Source organism: Hemitrygon akajei, chromosome 21 (genome assembly GCF_048418815.1).
Source record: "Hemitrygon akajei chromosome 21, sHemAka1.3, whole genome shotgun sequence".
Taxonomy (NCBI): Eukaryota; Metazoa; Chordata; class Chondrichthyes; order Myliobatiformes; family Dasyatidae; genus Hemitrygon; species Hemitrygon akajei.
Genome location: NC_133144.1, coordinates 37,965,960 through 37,988,106, shown reverse-complemented (window position 1 = coordinate 37,988,106; position 22,147 = coordinate 37,965,960). Strand labels below are relative to the sequence as shown.

The 22,147-nt window shown below is 41.5% G+C and overlaps 1 protein-coding gene across 1 annotated transcript in view; it reads right to left on the bottom strand.

Annotated features, from left to right (window-relative positions):
- LOC140714234 (transmembrane protein 150A) overlaps positions 1-22,147 on the bottom strand; it is a 60,921-nt gene that overhangs the window by 3,232 nt on the left and 35,542 nt on the right. Inside the window, exons 4-6 of the mRNA XM_073025260.1 lie at positions 9,771-9,838; positions 5,541-5,671; positions 3,729-3,906 (exon numbers count right to left, since the gene is read on the bottom strand). Of these exons, the coding sequence (XP_072881361.1) occupies positions 3,729-3,906; positions 5,541-5,671; positions 9,771-9,838 (377 nt within the window). The remainder of the gene's footprint in view (positions 1-3,728; positions 3,907-5,540; positions 5,672-9,770; positions 9,839-22,147) is intronic.

Below are 22,147 nucleotides of genomic sequence, written 5' to 3'. Positions count from 1 at the left end.
GGACAAATCATGACCAGTGCATTTTGGTCCAATTAAGCAACTGCCCCAATTAGTCAAAGTTTCATGAAAATAGATAAAAAGGTATAACAAAGACAAACTGCCATTTAACTTAGAAATGTATGTATTTAAATAAAATACGGAATAAATTAGAACACTACCAATACTTATACAATACTATAAAACTATGTATTACTTCCTAATAGTTATCGACGGAGGAATTCATCTGCCATGTTCTTTTGATTGGCTATGAGTTAACAAAATCGGCGCAGACATCTAAATAGACTGCCTTCGTACAATGCTTTAGGCGACTGCATCCTCCAAGTCTTCATTTTAATTGGAACATTCAAGATGATTATCAATTGCATTGTAATTCCTAACCAGATGAAGAAGTGAAATAATTTCATTTTCACTTCCAGTTGTTTGGGGCATCTCCAAGCCTGAATGCTTGAAACCGCGGTGAACAAAACAGTTCTCAATTATCTTACTGCTCATTTCTCACCAACATTCAGTGACAAAAATTACTGCTTTTTGCACACATGCTATTTAAAAATTGATCTCTCTAAGCATGGTCTAGTGTCTAATGGCCACGCAAGTGCGCACGGCTGATGCTAGTTAGAAACTGTTTAGCAACAGTCTCGTGCCCCAATTAACCAGCCTAGTGTCCTAAATAAACAAAGGAAATCTCTTCTATTTTCTTGATTTGTTTTTTTTCTTTAAGAGTTGTCCCAAATAAACGGCTGGCCCAATTAACAGAACTCACTGTATTCCTTTGAATGTTTTCACAATTCATCCATTGGCAAATCATTAATTTAATTTCTTATCTAACCTATGCAAATCTTGCATAATTAGTTTCACTTAATGGGAAGACTGCCTTTTCTGCCTGGACTGTATGTATCCCTTTCAAACTGGATATATTTCATTTCAATTACCCTTACTATGGGATTAATGATTAATCTTGTCTTTTTACAGAAAATGTCTAAAATGGTCCCATGCCACCTTGCTTCAGAAAATTGCATTCTATATATTTTCTATATATATTCTATACATTGGAATGTACATTCCAAATATATTCTATGAATCCATCCTTTAACTGCTTTTGCCAGTTTAATCAGCCTTCATAAAGATGAAAATCCCCCATATTTATTGTATTATTTTTGGCAACATCTCTTTTTATTTCCTAATTAATTTTATTTCCAATCATGGCGATAAACTAAATCTGTCTATTTTTATTGTATTTTAATTGCCACTTATGTTGACACTATTTCTTGTTCTTTTGTACCACCATCAAACATGACAACAGCTCATCCTATTTTTAAAAAATCAGTTGCAATGCCCAAGCAGCCTTCTATCTCCTATAACTTGCAAGTTTACTATTCAACCTTCTTTCTATCACGAGTGTTGAGCCAAAGCCACGTATCATTCCATGTTACACACACAAAATGCTGGAGGAACTCAGCAGGCCAGGCTGTGGAAATAAGTACAGTCAGAGTTTCAGGCTGAAACCCTTTGGCAAGACTGGAGAAAAAAAGCTGAGGAGTAGAGTTAAAAGGAGGGGGCAGGGGTGGGAGAAGCACAAGGTGATAGGTGAAACCAGGAGGGGGAGGGGTGAAGTAAAGAGATGGTGAAGGTGGGGTGCTATTACCAGAAATTTGAAAAATCAATGCTTGTGCCATCAGGTTGGAGACTAGCCAAACGGAATATAAGGGATTATATTATATACTCCAATCTGAGTGTGGCCTCATCACAGCAGTAGAGGAGGCCATGGATAGACATGTCAGAATGGAAATGGGAAGTGGAGTTAAACTGGATGGCCACTGGGAGATTCCGTTTTTTCTTGCAGACGGAAAATAGGTGCTCAGTAAAGTGCTCTCCCAATCTACGTCAGGTCTCACTGATATTCAGGAGGCCACACCAGGATCACCAGACACAGTATACGACCTCAACAGACTCACAGGTGAAGTGTCGCCTCACTTGGAAGGACTGTTTAGGGCCCTGAATGGTAGTGAGGGAGGAGGTGTAGGGGCAGGTGTAGCATTTGTTCCACTTGCATGGATAAGTGCCAGGAGGGAAATCAGTGAGGAGGGACGAATGGACAAGGGAGTCACGTAGGGCTGATCCCTGCGGAAAGCAGAAAGTGGGGTGGGGGGAGGTGCTTGGTGGTGGGATCCCATTGGAGATGGAGGAAGTTGTGGAGAGTTATGTGCTGAACAGAGAGGTGGGTGGGGTGGTAGGTGAAGACGAGGAATTCTATCCTTGGTAAGGTGGCAGGAGATGGGGTAAGAGCAGATGTGTGTGAAATGGAAAATGCAGTTGAGGGCAGCATTGATGGTGGAACCTTCCTTGTATCGTGTTTCCCTCTGAGCCTCTAATTCATCCATTTTATTATGAACACTTTACATATTTGAATACAATGTCTTTATCTTTAATGCTGTATGACTTGCTAGAGGTGGTAGTATCTCCATGTTGCCCTCTTCCCTTTGTTCAGGAGGGGAGTAAATTTTTATAACAAATAAAGGAACTAAGTATACGTTAGCCAAATTTGCTGATGAGTCAAAAATATACAGGAAAGCAAGTAGTGAGGAGACTGCAAATTGATATGGGCAGTTAAGCAAATGGGCAATATATGTTGGCCAACTGAGTATAATGCATGGAAATAAGAGGTTATCCAGTATAATAAGACCAGGAAAACAGAATTTTGCTTAAATAGAGAGATTTGTACAAAAGAATATAGGTGACTAAGAAGCTAAGAAGCTAATATGCAGCCACAGGTAGGAATTAGAAAAGCAAATGGAGGATAGCCTTTAATGTATGGGGGGAGGGGGTAGTATAACATAAATATAGGGAAGTCTTACTTGAATTGTACAAGGTGAAGGTAAAATCACACTTGCAGGACTGCAAACAGTTTTGTAAACAATTCTTATTTATGTTTGTGTTAGAGGGAATTCAGAGAAAATTTACTAAGAGGAAAGGTTTGTTAATTGGGAAATGGATGAGGAGATTGGGATTCAGAAGAATATCACATGACCTTATTGAAACATTTATATACTGAATTTACATAGAGTAGATGCTGAAAGTGGTTCAGATTGTGCTGGTCTGGGCTGCTTCATTTTCTGAGGAGGTGAAATGGAATTGAACATGGTGAAATCACCAGTCAAACTCTTTGAATGTGTTAACACTACTCTCACGTTCCACAGGAAATACAGTTTCAAACGGTTCCTGCTGTACACATCAAAGCCTCCGTGCCTTTACTACATTTACTGATTCTGGCTCAAGAATCACCTGGTAAATTAGCTTGTCCAGTAGCTGGATGGAGCCCACACTGTGAAACTCTGAGGCTAATGGACTTGGGAGACCCACACACGTACATTCACTTTCCAGCGCGAGACACCAGACGGTGAGCAAATGCCCAGAATCAGTTTATTTGGCTTTCCACCCCTGCACTGTGACACCAACTAATGCAGCAAATGGCATAGACAGACTATTACATGAGCTTGGAGAATTCTTTTCCAAGCAAGAAGCTTTTGTGCATTATGGAAAAGGGCAAGCAGGTAAATATTGACTATTTAAATAAAGCCAGCAAAACCACAATGGGCTGAATGGCCCACTTTTATTTTGTAAGGCCCCATAATTTTGGAAATAAATGTCCTGCTCATTCATCTTCCTCTTTCTTTCAGTTTAACCAAAGCCAGGAACAGGGCTGATAGCCACTCATCATCAAGAAAGGATACAACTGATAGAAAAGATCACTTGTAGGCAGCTCAGCACACCACGTATTGGCACCAGGAAGCACTCTTTTCCTGTTATACATAGCCTGAATGTTAAGGTAGTCTGTAATACGCAATAAATACAACCGCTGACAAAACACAGTGAGGCTCCGAAGTAGTGCAGTACCATGAGGACTGATGGCTGTAAAGAAAGCAAAGCATTATCGCTCTTTGACTTTAACACAATGGGTTAAATTACATTCACATTAATTCACAAACACAGTAAACTGAAGCATCACACACAAAATGCTGGAGGAGCTCAGCAGGCCAGGCCGCTGAAATGAACTGGCTATGGAAATGAACTGATAGTCGACATTTCCGACCGAGACCCTTCTTCAGGACTGAGAAGGAAGGGGGAAGATGCCAGAATAAAAAAGGTGGGGGAGGGGAAGGAGGATAGCCAGAAGGTGATAAGTGAAGCCAGATCAGTGGAAAAGTTAATGGGCTGGAGAGGAAGGAATCTGGTAGGAGAGGAGAGTGGCCCATAGGAGAAAGGGAAGGAGGAGGGGCCCAGGTGGAGCATATAGGCAGGTGAGAAGAGGCCAGAGTGAGAATAGAAGAAGAGGGGAAGGGGAAGGAATTTATTTTTGAATTGAAGTTGAATTAAACTGAAGTTATAACCTTAAGAAATTCCAGCTGGCTTCAATTCTAGCTTCAATCATAATGAGCAAATGAAAGAAAACTGTTTGTCAAATAATAGTCTTTTCTACCAGCTGTATTCCTGCCGTTCCCACTTCTAATCACTCCCAACATTCAACTTGCAGGATTTTCAGTGATGTTGTTTCATTTTTATTATTCAGCATTTTCATTGGAATTTCCGTTTGCCCCAGCTCCCATCATCAGGAAGCTTATTCCTTCCAGTTCCCACATTTTGAGACATTGCATCTCTTTCCTGTCTGCATTTCCCAAACTCATTCTTCCATCAGAGCTAATACCTTTAATTTTTCATCCTCTGTCCATCTCCTTAATATAATTCCTTGTGTTGATTTTCTATTCTGCAGTATGGATGTCATCCTAATATGCTGCCCCATTCTTGAGGTATTTATTAGTCCAACCAGGTTACTTATGACAAATTTTACTATAAAGTTCATTTTATCATTTTAAGGTGATCATAGTATTTACCAAATGGGAAGCAAAGTTAAAATAAAAGAAACATTGAGGATAATTTAAAATAGGAATGGTTATATTTATTTTGACAAAATAAAAATGGCTATACAAAAATATAAAATGGCCATATTGCATTGGCCACCAATGGAATTGAGGGGTGCACATTAAATAGACATTTTAAAAAATTGCCCAATACTCAAATAACTACCGGTGACTTACAAATTAACTTCAGGAAAAGCACCAACTTCAGCTCATTGAGTATTATATTTCTGAATATTTCTGATATTCACAATTTTTTTATATTTACATACTAGTTTAAAATGGCAAATTGTACATCTATCTAATCATTTGTTTATTGTCCAGTGGGTTAGAAACCAGCCTTTTATAAACCAATTTGAAATGGTTTGTGCAGCCTCGGTCCAAATCACTGATGATGGGTGGGGGGGGGAGCACTTTTGATGTTAGTTTGACCATTTTGCTCAGAGATGTCCAAGTCACTTTTGAATCCACATCCCAGTTTTAGATCCACATCTAACTACATATGTTCATTATTTACATTTTATTAATCAGGAAAACACTTAACTGTAGGCAGTCAGCAACTAACATATCAGTCATCAATTACACCCCAAAATAAAGTAAATCTGTCACATCTTATTCACAATGACTTACGTTACAGTTTCCAGCAATGAAGCCTCCCACGGAACCGAAGAAGCCAACAATCATAGCAACCTTACTTAATGCAGCATCATCCACTTTTCGGTCCACTACCTGAGCGTGTCGAAAAATACACACTATGGCGACTGGAAGAATCAGACCAGGGACATGTTATTAAAAGGGTTACTTTGCCTAATTCTAAGTAATTTGTCAGCCATTTGTTCTCTTAGAGACACATTCTCTCCCTTTTTTGGGAACAATTGAAACCATAAAGATTTAGAAACATAGAAACATAGAAAATAGGTGCAGGAGTAGGCCATTCAGCCCTTCGAGCCTGCACTGCCATTCAGTATGATCATGGCTGATCATCCAACTCAGAACCCTGTACCTGCTTTCTCTCCATACCCCCGATCCCTTTAGCCACAAGGGCCATATCTAACTTCCTCTTAAATATAGCCAATGAACCGGCCACAACTGTTTCCTGTGGCAGAGAATTCCACAGATTCACCACTCTCTGTGTGAAGAAGTTTTTCCTCATCTCGGTCCTAAAAGGCTTCCCCTTTATCCTTAAACTGTGACCCCTCGTTCTGGACTTCCCCAACATCGGAAACAATCTTCCTGCATCTAGCCTGTCCAATCCCTTTAGAATTTTATACGTTTCAATAAGATACCCCCTCAAATCTTCTAAATTCCAGTGAGTATAAGCCTAGTCGATATTAATCCCATCCTGTCTAAACTGACCTTTGCTTGTGAAATTTAAATTAATTCTATGAACTTCTGTCTCCATCTCATTCAAGCGTTTATGGTTTATTTCCTTATAGGGGATAGTTGATTCTCCTTCAGATACAATAGGCATTCCTATTTACCTTACCCTGGGCCAGGCAAAATTGCAGTCGGTGGGATGAGTTGTAATATAAAAGGGGGACAAAATTGAAAAGGGAGATGGATACAGGACTGAAGGTGTTATATTTGAATGTACGCAGTATACAGAATAAGGTAGATGATTTTGTATCGCATTTAGATGTCACAGGCATCACTGTGTCGTGGCTGAACAAAGATGATAGTTGTGAGGTTAACATCCAAGGATACAAGGACAGGCAGGTAGGCAGATGGGGTGGGGTGGCTCTGTCGGTAATAAATGAAATCAAATCATTAGAAAGAAGTGAAATAGGATCGGAAGATGTAGAATCCTTGTGGGTAGAGTTCAGAAACTGCAAGGGTAAAAAGACCCTGATGGGAGTTACACACAGTCCTCTGAACAGTAGCCATGATTTGGGCTACAAATTCCAATGGGAGATAGAAAAGGCATGTCAATAGTCATGGGGGATTTCAGTATCAGGTAGATTGGGAAAATCAGGTTGGTGCTGGATCCTGAGAGAGAGTATTTGTAGAATGCCTATGAGATGGCTTTTTAGAGAAGCTCATGGTTGAGCCCCCTAGACAATCAGCCATTCTGGATTGGGTGTTGTGTCATGAAATGGATTTGATTTGGGAGCTTAAGGTAAAGCAATGTTTAGGAGGCAGTGACCATAAAATAATAGAATTCACCCAGCAATTTGAGAGGGCGAAGTTATAGTCAGATGTATCAGCATTACAGTGGAGTAAAGGGAATTACAGATCTATGAACGAAGAGAATCTGGTCAAAGTAAGGGGACACTAGCAGGGATGACAACAGAACATCAATGGCTGGAGTTTGTGCGAGCAATTCGTAAACCGCAGGATAGATACATCCCAAAGAAGAAGTATTCTAAAGGCAGGATAACACCACCATGGCTGACAAGGGAAGTCAAAACCAACATAAGAGCAAAAAAGAGGACATATAATAGAGCAAAAATTCGAGGGAAGTTAGAGGATTGGGAAACTTTTAAAAACCAACAGAACGTAACTAAAAAGTGACAAGGTCCTGCACATAAGGTGCAGATGATATGAAGATGGGTGGGGGGGGGGGTTAAATAGTGTTCGGGAAGCAGGGAGGCTGCAGAAGGACTTAGACCGATTAGGAGAATGGACAAAGAAGCAGGTGGAATAGAGTGTTGGGAAGTGTATGGCCATGCACTTTAGCACAAGAAATAAAGACACAGACTACTTTCTAAACAGGAAGAAAATTCAAAACTCTGAGGTGTAAAGGGACTTGGGAGTCCCCATGCAGGATTTCCTAAAAGTTAATCAGCAGGTTGAGTTAGTGGAGAGGAAACTAAACGTAATAAATGTGAAGTGGTTCATTTTGGTAGGTCAAATATGATGGCAGAATATAGTATTAATGGTAAGACTCCTAGCAGTGTGGAGGATCAGAGGGATCTTAGGGTCTGAGTCCATCGGACGCTCAAAGCAGCATGCAGGTTGACTCCGTGGTTAAGAAGGCACACGGTGTATTGGCCTTCATCATTTATGGAATTGAATTTAGGAGTCAAGAGGTAATGTTGCAGCTATATAGGACCCTGGTCAGACCCCACTTGGAGTACTGTGCTCAGTTCTGGTTGTCTCACTACAGGAACGATGTAGAAGCCATAGAAAGGGTGCAGAGGAGATTTGCAAGGATGTTGCCTGGATTGGGGAGCATGCCTTATGAAAACAGGTTGAGTGAATTCAGCCTTTTTTCCTTGGAGCGACGGAGGATGAGAAGTGACCTGATAGAGGTGTATAAGATGATGAGAGGCATTAATCCTGTGGATAGTCAGAGGCTTTATCCCAGGGCTGAAATGGCTGCCACAAGAGGGCACAGGTTTAAGGTGCTGGGGAGTAGGTACAGAGGAGATGTCAGGAGTAGGTTTTTTTGCGCAGAGAGTGGTGAGTGTGTGGAATTTGCTGCTGGCAACAGTAGTGGAGGTGGATACAATATGGTCATTTAGGAGACTTTTGGATAGGTACATGGAGCTTAGAAAAATCGAGGGCTATGGGTAACCGTAGTAATTTCTAAGGTAGGGACATGTTAGGCACAACTTTATGGGCCGAAGGGCCTGTTTTGTGCTGTAGGTTTTCTATGTTTTGATGTTATGTTAGTATTTATTTTGAGAAGACTAGAATATAAGAGCAAATGTGTAATGCTTAGGCTTTATAATGCACTGGAGCAGCCTCAGTTGTGAGGAGTTTTGGCCCTTTATTTAAGAAAGTATGTGCAGTAACTTGAGTTAAGGGATACTCCTTCTGTTCAAAGCTGACCAAACGTGTTTCGGAGGCTTATACTTTACATTAGAAATGTATCTTCATCTGAAAACCCAATGTCAGGAATTGCAGATCACCTTTTGCACTGAGCCAATCCCAGCTTGTCTTTTAAAGATTAGCTTCATTAACATTAAAGATTAATTTTATTTCTCATGTATATCGAAACATTGAAACATGCAGTGAAATGTATTGTTTGCATTATCAACCAACACGGTCTGAGGACGTGCTGGGGGCATACACAAGTGTCACCACACCTCTGGCACTAACATAGCATGCCCACAACTTATTAGCCCTAACCTGTACATCTTTGGAATGCGGGAGGAAACCGGAGCACCCAGAGGAATAGCATGCGGTCATGGGGAGAACGTACAAAGTCCTTACAGACAGCAGTGGGAAATGAACCCCATTGCTGGTGCTTAAAGCATTACACCAACCACTATGCTACCAAACTACCTATAACATTTAATAAATTTGATTAACAAATGTAACAAAGTGGCACCATTACTCCATCGGTTGACAGATTTATCACCCGCAGGAGTGAGCGAGAAAAACTATTTCATATCGATTGTGATCACTTTTTAACATATTTTGTGCTGCAAGGCAAAATCTACTTAGAAATGGACTGAGACAATCCCGAGGGTCCTTACACTGCTAAAGGGAGCAAACCTTCATATTGCCAACGTGGGTTGAATCAGCTCTAGAAGGTATTGCATTAATCCCTCTTGTACATACTTCAATCAGCAGAAATGGATTATAACGAAGCATGGATTTCTCCAAGTTATTGTTATCTGGGGGGATTTTTCCAGCTTGGTATGAGGTAGAGAGATGATTAAAACCTGGAATTATCTATCATAACTCAATGTGTCAGAGCATAGCCTGCTTGTGCTGTCACTTTTGTTTTACCTTTTCAACTCACTCTGACACATGTCTCAACAGTACCGCCACTATGATCACTCGGTGCTTCCAGCACTCAAATTCATTACTTCATCAAGGCAGGTTCTGACTAAAATAGTGTTCTAGAGAAATCCACTCATTTAAAAATAGAACATTATTTGTGCAATATTGCCGCTGCACGATACTCACATAAAACAGACACTGCGTTGAGCACTGCACTGTAGAGGGAGTTTTCAGGGAGGTTCATGCCACTGGTGCTGAAATCAAAAGCAAATATGAGTTTGGAAACAATACAACCTATTCAGCAGCAAGGAAGGAGAACATGAATCACAGTATGGCTCTGGATACAATCACTGACTCAGAGTCATGTTTAATATCACTGGCACACGTCGGGAAATTTGTTGTTTTGCGGCAGCAGTACATTGCAATGCATAATAAAATTATAAATCACAATACGAAATTTATTTTAAAAATAAATTAAATAAGTAGTGCGAAAAGAGAGGGAAAGACAGTGAGGTAGTGTACATGGGTTCATTGTCCATTCAGTAATCTGATGGCTGAGGGGAAAAAGCTGTCCCTGAAATGTTGAGAGTGTGTTTTCGGGCTCCTGTACTTACTCCCTGATGGTAGCAATGAGAAAAGGTTATGCCCTAAGTGATGGGAGTCCTTTAATGATTGGATGCTGCCATTTTGGGGCATCGCCTTTGAAGGTGTCCTTGACGCTGGGGAGGCTAGTGCCCACTGTGAACCTGGCTGAGTTTACAACTGTCAGCATCTTTTTCCGATCCTGTGCGGTGGCCCCTCCATACCAGACAATGGTGCAGTCAGTTAGAATGCTCTCCACGGTACATCTGTAGAAATTTGCGAGTGTCTTTAGTGACATGCTAAGTCTCCTCAAACTCCTAATTAAGTATAGCTGCTGTCGTGCCTTCTTTGTAATTGCATCAATATGTTTGGCCCAGGATAGAGTCTCAGAGATTTCATGCCCAGGAACTTGAATCTGCTCATCCTTTCCACTGCTGATCCCTCAATGAGGACTGGTGTGTATGTCCCCCTCACCCAACTTCCCTTTCCTGAAATCCACAATCTATTCCTTAATCTTACTGATGTTGAATGCAAAGTTGTTGTTGCAACACCACGCAACCAACTGATGCATCTCACTCCTGTACGCACCTTTGTCACTGTCTGAAATTCAGCCAACAGCAGTGTTGTTGCCAACTTTATAGATGGCGTGTGAGCTGTGGCTAGCCTTACAGTTGTGGGTGTAGACAGAGTTGAGCTGTGGGCTAAGCATCGAGGTGCGCCAGTGTCGATTGTCCGCAAGGAGGAGCTGTTATTTCTGATCTGCACAGACTGTGATCTCCAGGTGAGGAAGTCAACGATCCTGTTGCAGAGGGAGGCACAGAGGCCCAGGTTTTGGAGCTTGTACTGTATATTAGAACTAAGGGTATAATTGTTTTAAACGCTGAGCTGCAATCAATAAGCAGCAGCCTGATGTAGGTACAGTCCACAATCCCTTATCCGAAATCCCTGGGGCCAGTTGCATTTCAGAATTTCAGAATCCCTCCTTATTGGTTCCAGGACACCCCACAGATATCAAAAAACACGTATGGTCAAGTCCCTTATTTAACCTGGCACTGTGTGGTTGGACTTTAGGACCCAGCGAAGCTAAAGACCTACACACATCCTCCCGTATACTTTAAATCATCTCTAGATTACTTATAATACCTAATACAATGTAAATGCTACGCAAATAGTTGTTATACTGCAATGTTTAGGGAATAATGACAAGAAAAATATATTATTTCCAACAAAAACATTAAAATATACAGCTTCAAATGAACCGAATCAAACACGTGGTAAATGACTTATTGAAATAAATGTACAAAGTCACTGTCACTATAAAACTTCAGTAACTTGTCTTTCTGTTTCTTTAAATCATATAGTTCCGACACCATATTCTTCAGTGAAACGCCGCACAGACACACCATGATCAAGCTTCTGCAATAACTCCACTTTCTGCGTTATTGATAATGATAAGATGCTTCCTTTTCCTTTTCTCATTTTTAGCCATAGGGGTATCTGCAGCTCTTTTTGACATTTTCACAGTGAAATTAAACACAAAGTCAACAGTGAACACAAAATATCAGCAAACAGCAAATGCACGTGTAACCAGTACGAGCGCTGAGCCACAACTGACGTCTGGCGGCCTCTGCTAGTGCTGCCACGTCACACCTGAGTGACGTCAGCTGTTGGCAAAAAAAACTTTGGTTTTCGGAGCTTTTTGGATTTCAGAATTTCAGATAAGGCATTGTGGACCTGTATTACTATTGTCCGGGTGATCCAAGGACAAGTAGAGAGCCAGTGAGATTGCATCCACCATAGACCTATTGTGGCGATATGGAATTCGCAATGGGTCCAGGTCTTTGCTCAGGCGGGAGTTAATTCTAGTCATGGCCAACCTCTCAAGCACTTCATCACAGTAGATGTGAGTGCCACTGGGTGATAGTCATTGAGGCAGCTCACCCTGCTCTTATTGCATGATTATCACCCTTTTGAAGCAGGTGGGAACCTCCTGCTGCAGCAGTGAGAGATTCAATATGTCCTTAAACATGACCACCAGATGGTTGGCACAGGTTTTCAATGCTCTACCATCAGGGCTTGATGCCTTGCAAGGGGTCACCCTCTTGAAAGAAGTACTGACGTCGACCTCTGAGAAAGAGATCACAGGGTCACCAGATGTTGCAGGGATTCGCACCGGTGTAGTTTTGTTCTCCTTTCAAAGCGTGCATAAAAGGTGTTGAGCTCACCTGGTAGTGAAGCATCATCACAGCCATTCTTGATATTAGGATTTGCCTTGTAGGAAATAATAGCCTACAAACTCTACTAGAGTTGCCGTGCATCCAATTCCATCGCTAACCTCAATCGGAATTACTTTCTCACTCTTAAAAAGCCTTCTGTAGTTTATATTGTCACAACCACAGACTCTGCTGTGGGGTCTGCACACACCTGGAGGTGGGCTACGGAACATATTCAGCAATCATGCTCGTGAGTTTGCACATTCCAACCACCTAGTGTTTCATTGTGGTGGTATCTACCCTCCTTCCTCTCATTCCAGTCTGGTTGAGACTTGACCCAAAGCAGAGAAATGTCAACAGTCCCTGCTTACCATTGTCCTGGTTCCAGGAAGGTAGACTACTGTTTAATCTGACACCATTAAGGAGCATTATTTATTTAGTATGAAGCTACTACTGTCCAGCCACTGCATCGGTGTTAGCTTTAGTCTGACAGTTCTAGTTAATGGCCCTGTTGGCCTAGCATTTACTGATTTCCTTTATTTCTGTGCAGTTCATATCAATGTCAGTGAACTGTTGATCTCTCTCTCTCTCCGCTCTTGGGCCATAAGCACACATATTTGTCACAAACCCGAACTTCTTCTGTAGTTCTGGATCACCGGTCTTGAATGCCACAGATCTAGCCCCCAGTAGACTACAAATCTCCTGGTTCATTCACAGCTTTTGGTTTGCATATGTCCGGTATGTTCTTGAAGGCACACACTCATCCACATAGGTCTTGATGGAGTTGGTGACAACATGTCATGTTCATTCAGATTAGAAGATGAATCCCTGAATATCATCCAGTCCACTGACTCAAAACAGTCCTGTAAGCACTTCTACACCTCCCTTGTCCATACCTTCTGCAACCTCACCACTGCAGTTGCAGTCTTTAGTCCCTGCCTATATGCGGACAGTAAGAGTACTGCCAGGTGATCGGATTTCCCAAATTGTGGGTGTGAGATGGCATGGTAAGTTTTCTTGATGATGGTACAGGTTCAATACCCCTTATCAGAAATTCTAAAGTCCAAAGACCTCTGAAATCTGAAAACTTGTTGAGCGTTGACAAAACGCCACAAACAGAAAATTCCAGAAGGCACTGGGAAGTTTCCCAGCCAATGCACAGGTCCTTGTGCACCACAGTCAGTTCTGAGAAGTAATAAACAGAAACTAAAATCAAAAATCACTGCACAAAGTGAAAAATGAAGATCTTGAATGTATATTGAGAGAGTGGATTCATCTGCGTCAGAGTGAACATATGCAGCTAAATGGCATGTCAATCATGAAACCAGAAAAGATCTATCATGACAAACTGAAAGTAATTATGAATATGCAGCTGGCTGGATGCAGAAATTTAAGAAAAGGTGCAGCATTACATTTTTGAAAATTTATGGTGATAAACATCAGCTGATCACAAAGCAGCTGAGAAATTAATTGATGAGTTTGCCAAGATCATTGTTGATGAATATATAACACTGTGAACAGCTGCATCAGTACATCTGCGTGATGAACAAGCGTAGGACAAAGATTGCTTGCCAGTAGCACATAAATTCAGAGTCAGAAAAGATGGCGATCCCAAGCTATCTCATTATATATTCCAAAATCCGAAACGCTCCCAGCTCTATGCATTTCGGTTAAGGGGCACTCAACCTGCATAACAGTGGTCAATTGTGTTGGTTCCTCTGGTTCCACAGGAGATATGTTGGTGATAGTTGTTCAGAGACTTCTTCAAGCTGGCCTGGCTGACGTCACCCGCAATGATGGGAGCCTGTTTCGTGCCTCTGCTGATTACGGTGCTCAGCTCCTCCAGTGCCTGCCTGAGGTGGAATGTACACCACTACCAGGATGATAGTGGACAACTCCCTTGGCGGATAAAACGGATGACAATTAACCACCAGATGTTCTAGGTCAGCTGACCAGGACTGAGCCAGAACCGCCACGTCTGTGCACCAAGGTGAGTTAATCATAAAGCGTACTTTACCTCTGCTGCCTTTAAAAGACTGAGCTGTCCTGTCTTTGTGGAGAATAGTGAAGCGCTGTGTCCGAAATGGCTGCGGATAGCCACGATTTTGTGAAGCAGAGTCACAGTAGTCCCTGATGTCCCTCTGGTACTGCAATCTTTGCTGAGGCCATCAGTTTTATTCTCCAGATATTGTACATTTGCCAGCAGGATAGTTGGCAGTGGGGGGGGGGGGGGGGGTCAGAGAAATCTGTGTTTCAATCGTACCTGCAGACTGGTTTGTCTTCTGCATTCCCATTCTCTGAAAGGGGAACTGCACTCACAAGCTGAGTCTGCCGTACAGGATTTGCCGATTTTAGGTATCAATTGTGTTTTTAAATGTTTTCAAGCGATGTTGCTTACTGAAATACCTGTGGCTGTGACTGTGGATTTCAGCTGTAGTAGATCTAAACAGGAATATTTGATGATTCCCATTAGAGCTGCATACAAAGATTCGTCACTTATCGGCGCCATCTTAACTTCTATGTTTTTGTTGAGTTTAGTGTGTCTGTGTCAATGTCCCCAGGGAAGATTGAGCAAAAGTGAGCACATTAATTCTAGAATGATTAACTCTCACTACCTCAAAGTGTATGTCAGGCATGCATACAAATCAATTAGAAGAATCAGTTGCTCTCTCTCTGAGACCTGGGCAAGGGGGATTTGTCAAGATAGAAGTATAAGTTCTCGTTGGCCACATTTCCTTAGCTTCTAGGGTTGTGATGTGTAAGTTGATGATTATAGTATTCTACCTCTGCATTGGAGTGGGTCAGAGGATTTTGAAACATTCACCTAACCCACTAGTGAAGTCACTCAACACTGGACAGCTCATTCTTAACAGCATAATCCAATCCATGAGGCAGCAATCCTTTTCTGTTTTGCCTTTTCAGCAGAAGATTCAAGCATAGCCTTATTCTTTTAGCTCAGGGGTCCCCAAACTTTTTGAATGCCATGGAGCCTCACCATAAACCGAGGGGTCTGTGGAGCCCAGGTTGGGAACCCCTGTTAGCTAGATGTTGGGTCTCAGCCTGGGTGGTAATGTCAAGGAGAGGTCCATCATTGTCAGGACTGGCCATTCTAGGTTGGGGAGGTGCAACTGCATGACTTCTTTTAACGTGAGCCGGCTGTTGCATGCCAGCTACTACATGGATATAGCAGAATTTGCTCTTAGTCCAATGGGCAAGAAGGTCCAAGATGTCTGGAGATCAGGCTGTCCTGGATGGATATTAGCAAACAGACGTAAATGGTATATGGGTGGACAACCGAGAGACACGCACATAGAAATATTGATACGTTCTTGTAGATATACTCCCAAGACAAAATCTCACACACACACACACACACACAAACAGTGTGGGCTCAGGCTCTAGCGATCTGTTTGTCAATCATTCTATTCAAGCATCTCCCTCAACACTCTCACCCTTGACCCCATCCTTCCCTGAATTCCTTTTTCTTCAGTGCTCTTCCAACCCCTTAGCTCCACTTACCCTCTTTCAGTCTCTCTCTCACACACACACACACACACACACACACACAGACATCTTCACTGGGGTATGGATCTCCCTCTCCCGTTCTCTCTTACCCTCTCCCTCTCCCCCCAATCTCTCTCTTTCTCTCTCCCTGATTCCATGATACTCTCTCTTGCAGCCTGCCACATGATAGATAGATAGATAGATACTTTATTCATCCCCATGGGGAAATTCAACATTTTTTTCCAATGTCCCATACACTTGTTGTAGCAAAACTAATTACATACAATACTTAACTCAGTAAAAATATGATATGCATCTAAATCACTCTCTAAAGCATTAATAATAGCTTTTAAAAAGTTCTTAAGTAGTTTACTTAAATACATTAAATACAATCAACCCCGGCACTTTAACATATCTTACTCCTGGCGGTTGAATTGTAAAGCCTAATTTCCTTCCTTCCCTGAACCTCACTTCTTTCTTCCTCTGACCCTCTGCTTGTATGGAGATCATTTTGTTCACCTGGTTCCTGCCCCACTGTTTGCCAATCAGATCTGTGAATCCAATGAAGCAATTTTGCTTCCAGATGCGTGTTCAATTTTTCAAAGCTCTTGGCAAGACACTGTACTGTACTCTAACTTAATTCCTAGTTATTGAAAAGATTCAGACTTACAACCCCAACAGGATAAGATAATTCATCCTCCAGTCATCGTTTGTACTCTTCAACAAGCTTAAATGTCAGATTATTTCATTTTTAGAATCTTTTTATTGGTACATAATCTTCTAAAGCTATAACTTCAACAAATTAATATATATACAATTAATAAAGCTGAAGAAAATAAAAATTGATCGTAATATATAAAAATGAGAAAAAAATTATGTAAAGAAAGAAAAAAAAACCCATCTAACTAAGAAAAAAACCACTGACTACAAAAAAAAGGGGGAAAAGTGATATTCTTCTATTCTGAGGCAGGTCCTAGACTCTCCCACATGGAAACATCCTCTCCATGTCCACTCAATCTAGACCTTTCAATATTCAATAGTTTTCAATGAGGTCCCACCTCATTCTTCTAAGCTCCAGTGAGTAATGAGTACAGGCCCAGAGCCAGCAAATCACCTCACACATTAACCCTTTCATTCCTGGGATCATTCTCATAAACCTCCTCCGGACACTTTCCAATGCCAGCACTTCCTTTTTTAGATGGGGTGGGGGGGGGGGGATGCAATATAAGCACTTTGATAATACATTTACTTTGAACTTTGAAAATTGCTCACAATACTCCAAATGTGGTCTGACTAATGCCTTATAAAGCTTCAGCATTACATCCTTGTTTTTATATGCCAGTCCTTTCCAAATGAGTGTTAACTTTGCATTTGCCTTCCCTACTACCAAATCAACCTGCAAATTAACCTTAAGGAAATCCTTCACTCGGACTCTCAAGCCCCTTTGCACCACCAATTTCTGAATTCACTCCCTGTTTAGGAAATAGTCTATGCCTTTATTCCTATTACCATAGTGCATGACCGTACACGTCCCTACTCTATAATCCTTCTGCCACTCCTTTGCCCATTCTCTAAGTCTTTCTGTAGACTCCATACTTTCTCAACACTACTTGCCCTTCCACCTATGTTTGTATCATCATAACTTGACTGCAAAGCCATCAAGCCCTAACAGCAACCCCTAAGGAACACCACTAGTCCCCTATATTTCCATTCTTTGCCTTCTGCCAGTCAGCCAATCTTCTGTCCACATTAGTAATTTTCCTCTAATACCATTGGCTCTTATCTTGTTAAGCAGCTTCATGTGCAACACCTTGTGAAAGATCTTTTGAAAATCCAAGTATAACAACAACCACAAACTCTCCTTTGTCTATCCTGGCTGTTATTTCCTCAAAAGCTGCTAGTAGTGTGTGAGGTGAGGATGGAAGGTATATTGGACTCAGAGTGCTCAGGGACAGAGAATGGTATTAATATAATCATGCAATTATTTTTAATGTCAGAGATGTAGTGTTATAATCTCCCACTGTGCTGTGTTCTGTAATCAGACAGGGCTATTGCTGCAGCAAGTCTGCCCTTTATAAATAGTTTACAAACTCAATGTTTCCCCATTATCCACAATAGATGTATCAGCTTAAAATGACTGCTTGCAAAATCAGGTGCAGATAACATTTATGAGCATTGAGGTGTCCTTGGATACAGCAAACAGCCGACGACATCTACTTTAAATTAGATCAGGTCATGAATACGCCCGAGGACAAAATCTGCAGAGACTCAGCTACTCTTCACCTGAATGTGGTTGCATCTGATTAATAACATGTGGAGTCTCCCTCACCCTCCTAGCAACACACCAATAAGATAATCAAAGAATCAGGTCTTACTGGCCTAGGCCTCAGCACAGAATCGCCCTTTGCAGACCCACCGGTTTGTACTTGCTGATCCAGTGGCGGACAGGTTACTTTGCTGATTTGAAGGACCCTGGACACTAGCTGCCAGGCCTAATCAGTGAGAGAATCTTCTCTGATACTTTGAGGAAAATCTATCCTCAAATTCCCCTGAAAGATCTGACAACTGGCAAAGCCCTGCCCCTGACTTTACTGACTGAGCAGCTTTAACATCTTTAACATTCAGATAATAAAAATATATTAGACCTGAAATAATGAAAACATTTTATTTCCCAAAAACTATTTAAAATCACATAATTTGATAAAATAATATAAGGCAAAGTAATTTTTCAAGAGTATCTTTGCCTCCTAATCCATAGCCCCGTAATCCCCAAATAAAAATCAATGATATATTGTTCTGGGCTGAACTGGGGCAGAGTCAGAGAGGCAATCTCCCAGCACAGCACTGAGTATTCTCAGCAAGACTGTTCTCTACCACAAGTTATACAGTTTACAAGCCTGCCCAAATTCTTAGTTCCTTGAATTCACGATGATCATTTCTTCAAAATCTGGGCATTGTTAGTGAAGCTACCATTTATCATTCCATCCATTTAAAGAAGTTTTAAAATTCACTGGGAACAGTGAAATGATTGTGTTGCCTTATGAAGAACGGTTGAACAAGCTAGGCTGGTGTTTAGAAGATTGAAATATATAAAACCCTGAAATCTCATGTTGACTTTGGCAATTCCAGACCTAGGGTCACCACTAAAAAATAAAAGACAGAGATTTTTATTTAAAATAAATTCAAAACAGAGGAGAACCATAGATTTCTCCATCAGAGAATCATGAGTGTTTGGGACCCTCTTCTTCAGAGAAAGCTGCTTCTGTGAATATATTTACATCTGAGGTAGATTATCAGAGGTGGGCAGAAATATCCCATGGAGACTGAATGGCTTTAAGAGGCCATATGAATTCATATGTTTGCACATTTATGTGTATGTCAATGTGCATACGTGGAAAACCATTTTCATACAAAAGGCTGTCCAATGGATTCAATTTTACAAAATGTTGATTTGAACTGCACTGTATCTCAGTCTCAATCTGATTGATTTTATTTGATGACAACATACTCTTAGTGTATGGGGTACGGGGATTCACTTCAGGCTTTTGTGAAGTAGCACAGGAACAGATCTGGGTTTATCCAGATGTCAGCCCATCTAGTTCTGTACATTGGTTTGTCTCAATACTCCACTCTCTTCCATAGGCAACTTTTAAACCTCGGGAAGCTCCGCCAGCTCAACTATTTAGTTGTTACCAATCCACTTTCGACATCCCTTGCTTCTCCATTGTAGCGTTAGGGTCTATTCAGTCAAAGCTCACTTGGAAAGGAAGTAAAAACAGAAAATGGTGGAAATATTTAGCAGGCCAGGTAACATCAAGGGATAGAGAAACTGTTAGTGCTCAGACTGATGACATTATATCAGATCTGATGAAAGATCATCAGCTAGAAATGATACTATTGTTTTTTTGTAACAGTTCAATCCCAAGGGACTGCCTAAAAACATCTGATCTGCAGTTTAGAGTACAGAATATACACTACATTAGTTTTCAAGAAAGTCCCACACAAATTTTTAAGATGCTCATGATACATGAGGAAACTATTATTTGATGTGCCTCTCCCTTGCCGAAGGCAGCAGCTCCATCTATTTTACATTAGCGGTGTTAGCAAAACAACGGAACAAAGATTCAACACAGGCTGGGAGGCACTGGTCTCGGAAGCTGTTTTTACCATAATGCACCGTATACTTTGCTGCACTACCAGTGACCTGTTGGTTCATTCATTCTCTTCCAGGAAACCACATGGAGTACTTGTGCCAGTCAGATAGAATTCCCGGTCATTTCCACCACAGGTTTACTCCAGTAAAGTGGAGTATGATAACTTCTCGATTAGTAAAGTCGTCAAAGGTTATGGTGAGATGGCAGGGAAATGAGCTTAAGAGGGAAAATAAATCAGCCATGATCGAATGACAGAGCAGACTTAATGGGCCGAATACCCATATTCCGCTCCTACATCTTATGGTCCATCTCAATACACTCCCAGACCAGTACATCCTATTCTATGTTAATTGCCAATAATTAACCAGCACACAACCAGTAATTTTGCATTGCCCTCACACTGCAAACGCTTTTTGATCACCAGTACAAATCAATATACTCCTGCAATCTCTCGCTCTCAGGCAGTCCCTTCGGGTTAAGGGCGACTTGCTCCCTTTCCAGTTCTGTGGGCTCTCAGGAGGCTGGAGAGGTCAGCTTCTGCCTCAGATGGGTCTGGAGCTACTGGATGGGTGGGTGGACTGAGAGGCGCTGAACTTCTTGCATTCACTCTGTGCTTCACTGCACTGTCAACATTCCTGAAACCGTCAGATTTTATCTTTCTTCTTGGCACAGTATAGGTCAGGGCTGAACTCTGGATTCGGATCTGATAAGGCAGCAGGAAGTGCTGGGGGCGCTCAGGGTACCTTGGACAGAGACCAGGGTCAGTGTCCAGGTCAGTAATTTTTCATTATGGGGCCATCATCAGACTGGGACATTCGTTCACTTTCTCCCCAGGAGGTGCTGTCAAGTGTTTCCAGCACTTGCTTCCGATTTCCAGCATCTGCAATGTAAATGAAGCTTTTCCTCTCGCCACAGATACTACCAGACCAGTTTGGCTTGCCAATACTCTCTATTGTTTCACATTCCCAGCAACTGATCTGCGCTGTTCCTCACAATTCCAGCAATCTCTCGTTGTCTCCTCGCCTGACATCTCTTCGCTGTCCCCTGGGTTACACCTCTTGCAGACAGGCCTGTTTCTGTTAACTAACAATTATCATCCTTGCCCTTCAGTTCTGGTCATCTCATTGTCGTCATTCTGCACTACCAGCTGTTGTTTCTTTATGGTTTGATATTATTATCTCAATTTAAATTCCATACCTGGCACAGGGAGAGTTTGAGCTTAGAGATCAGGATTGTTACAGCCAGCCTCTGGGCAGCAGATTACTTAATGCGTCAGCAACACCACACCCGAGCAAAATGTTTCTTGTTTTGTTCCTTATCCTCTTTACAATAAAACAACATCTATGTGCCTTCCTAATTACTTTCTGTAATTGCACATCAATTTTCTCCATTTCATGGGCAAGGACACCAAACTCTCCCTGTACTGCACATGTTTGCGCAGATTTGGGATGACTTCTGAAACTTCGATGAACTTCTACGGATGTGTGGCGGAGAGTATATTGACTGGCTGCGTCACAGCCTGGTAATGGAAACACCAATACCCTCGAATGGAAAGTCCTACAAAAACTAGTGGCTACAGCCCAGTCCATCACAGGCAAAACCCTCTCAACCACTGAGCTTATCTACATGAAATGTTATCGCAGGAAAGCAGCATCCATTATCAGGGACCGCCATTACTTAGGATATGCTCTCTTCTCACTGCTGCCATCAGGAAGAAGGTACAAGAGCCTCAGAACTCACACCACCTGGTTCAGGGACAGTTATTACCTCTCAACCATCAGCCTCTTGAACCAGAGGGATAACTTCACTCACCCCATCACTAAAATGTTCCCACAACTAATGGACACTTTCAAGGACTTTTCATCTCATGTTCTCAATACTTATTGCTTATTTATTTATTATTATTATTATTATTTCTTCTGTTTGTATTTGCACAAGTTTGTTGCACTCTGGTTGAATATGCCTGTTGGGCTGTCTTTCATTGATTCTGTTATTGTTATTATTCTATAGATTTATTGAGTATGCCTGGAAGAATATGAATTTCAGGATGGTCTATGGTGTCATATAAGTATTTTGATAAAAAAATTTAGTTTGAATTTTGAACTGTAGC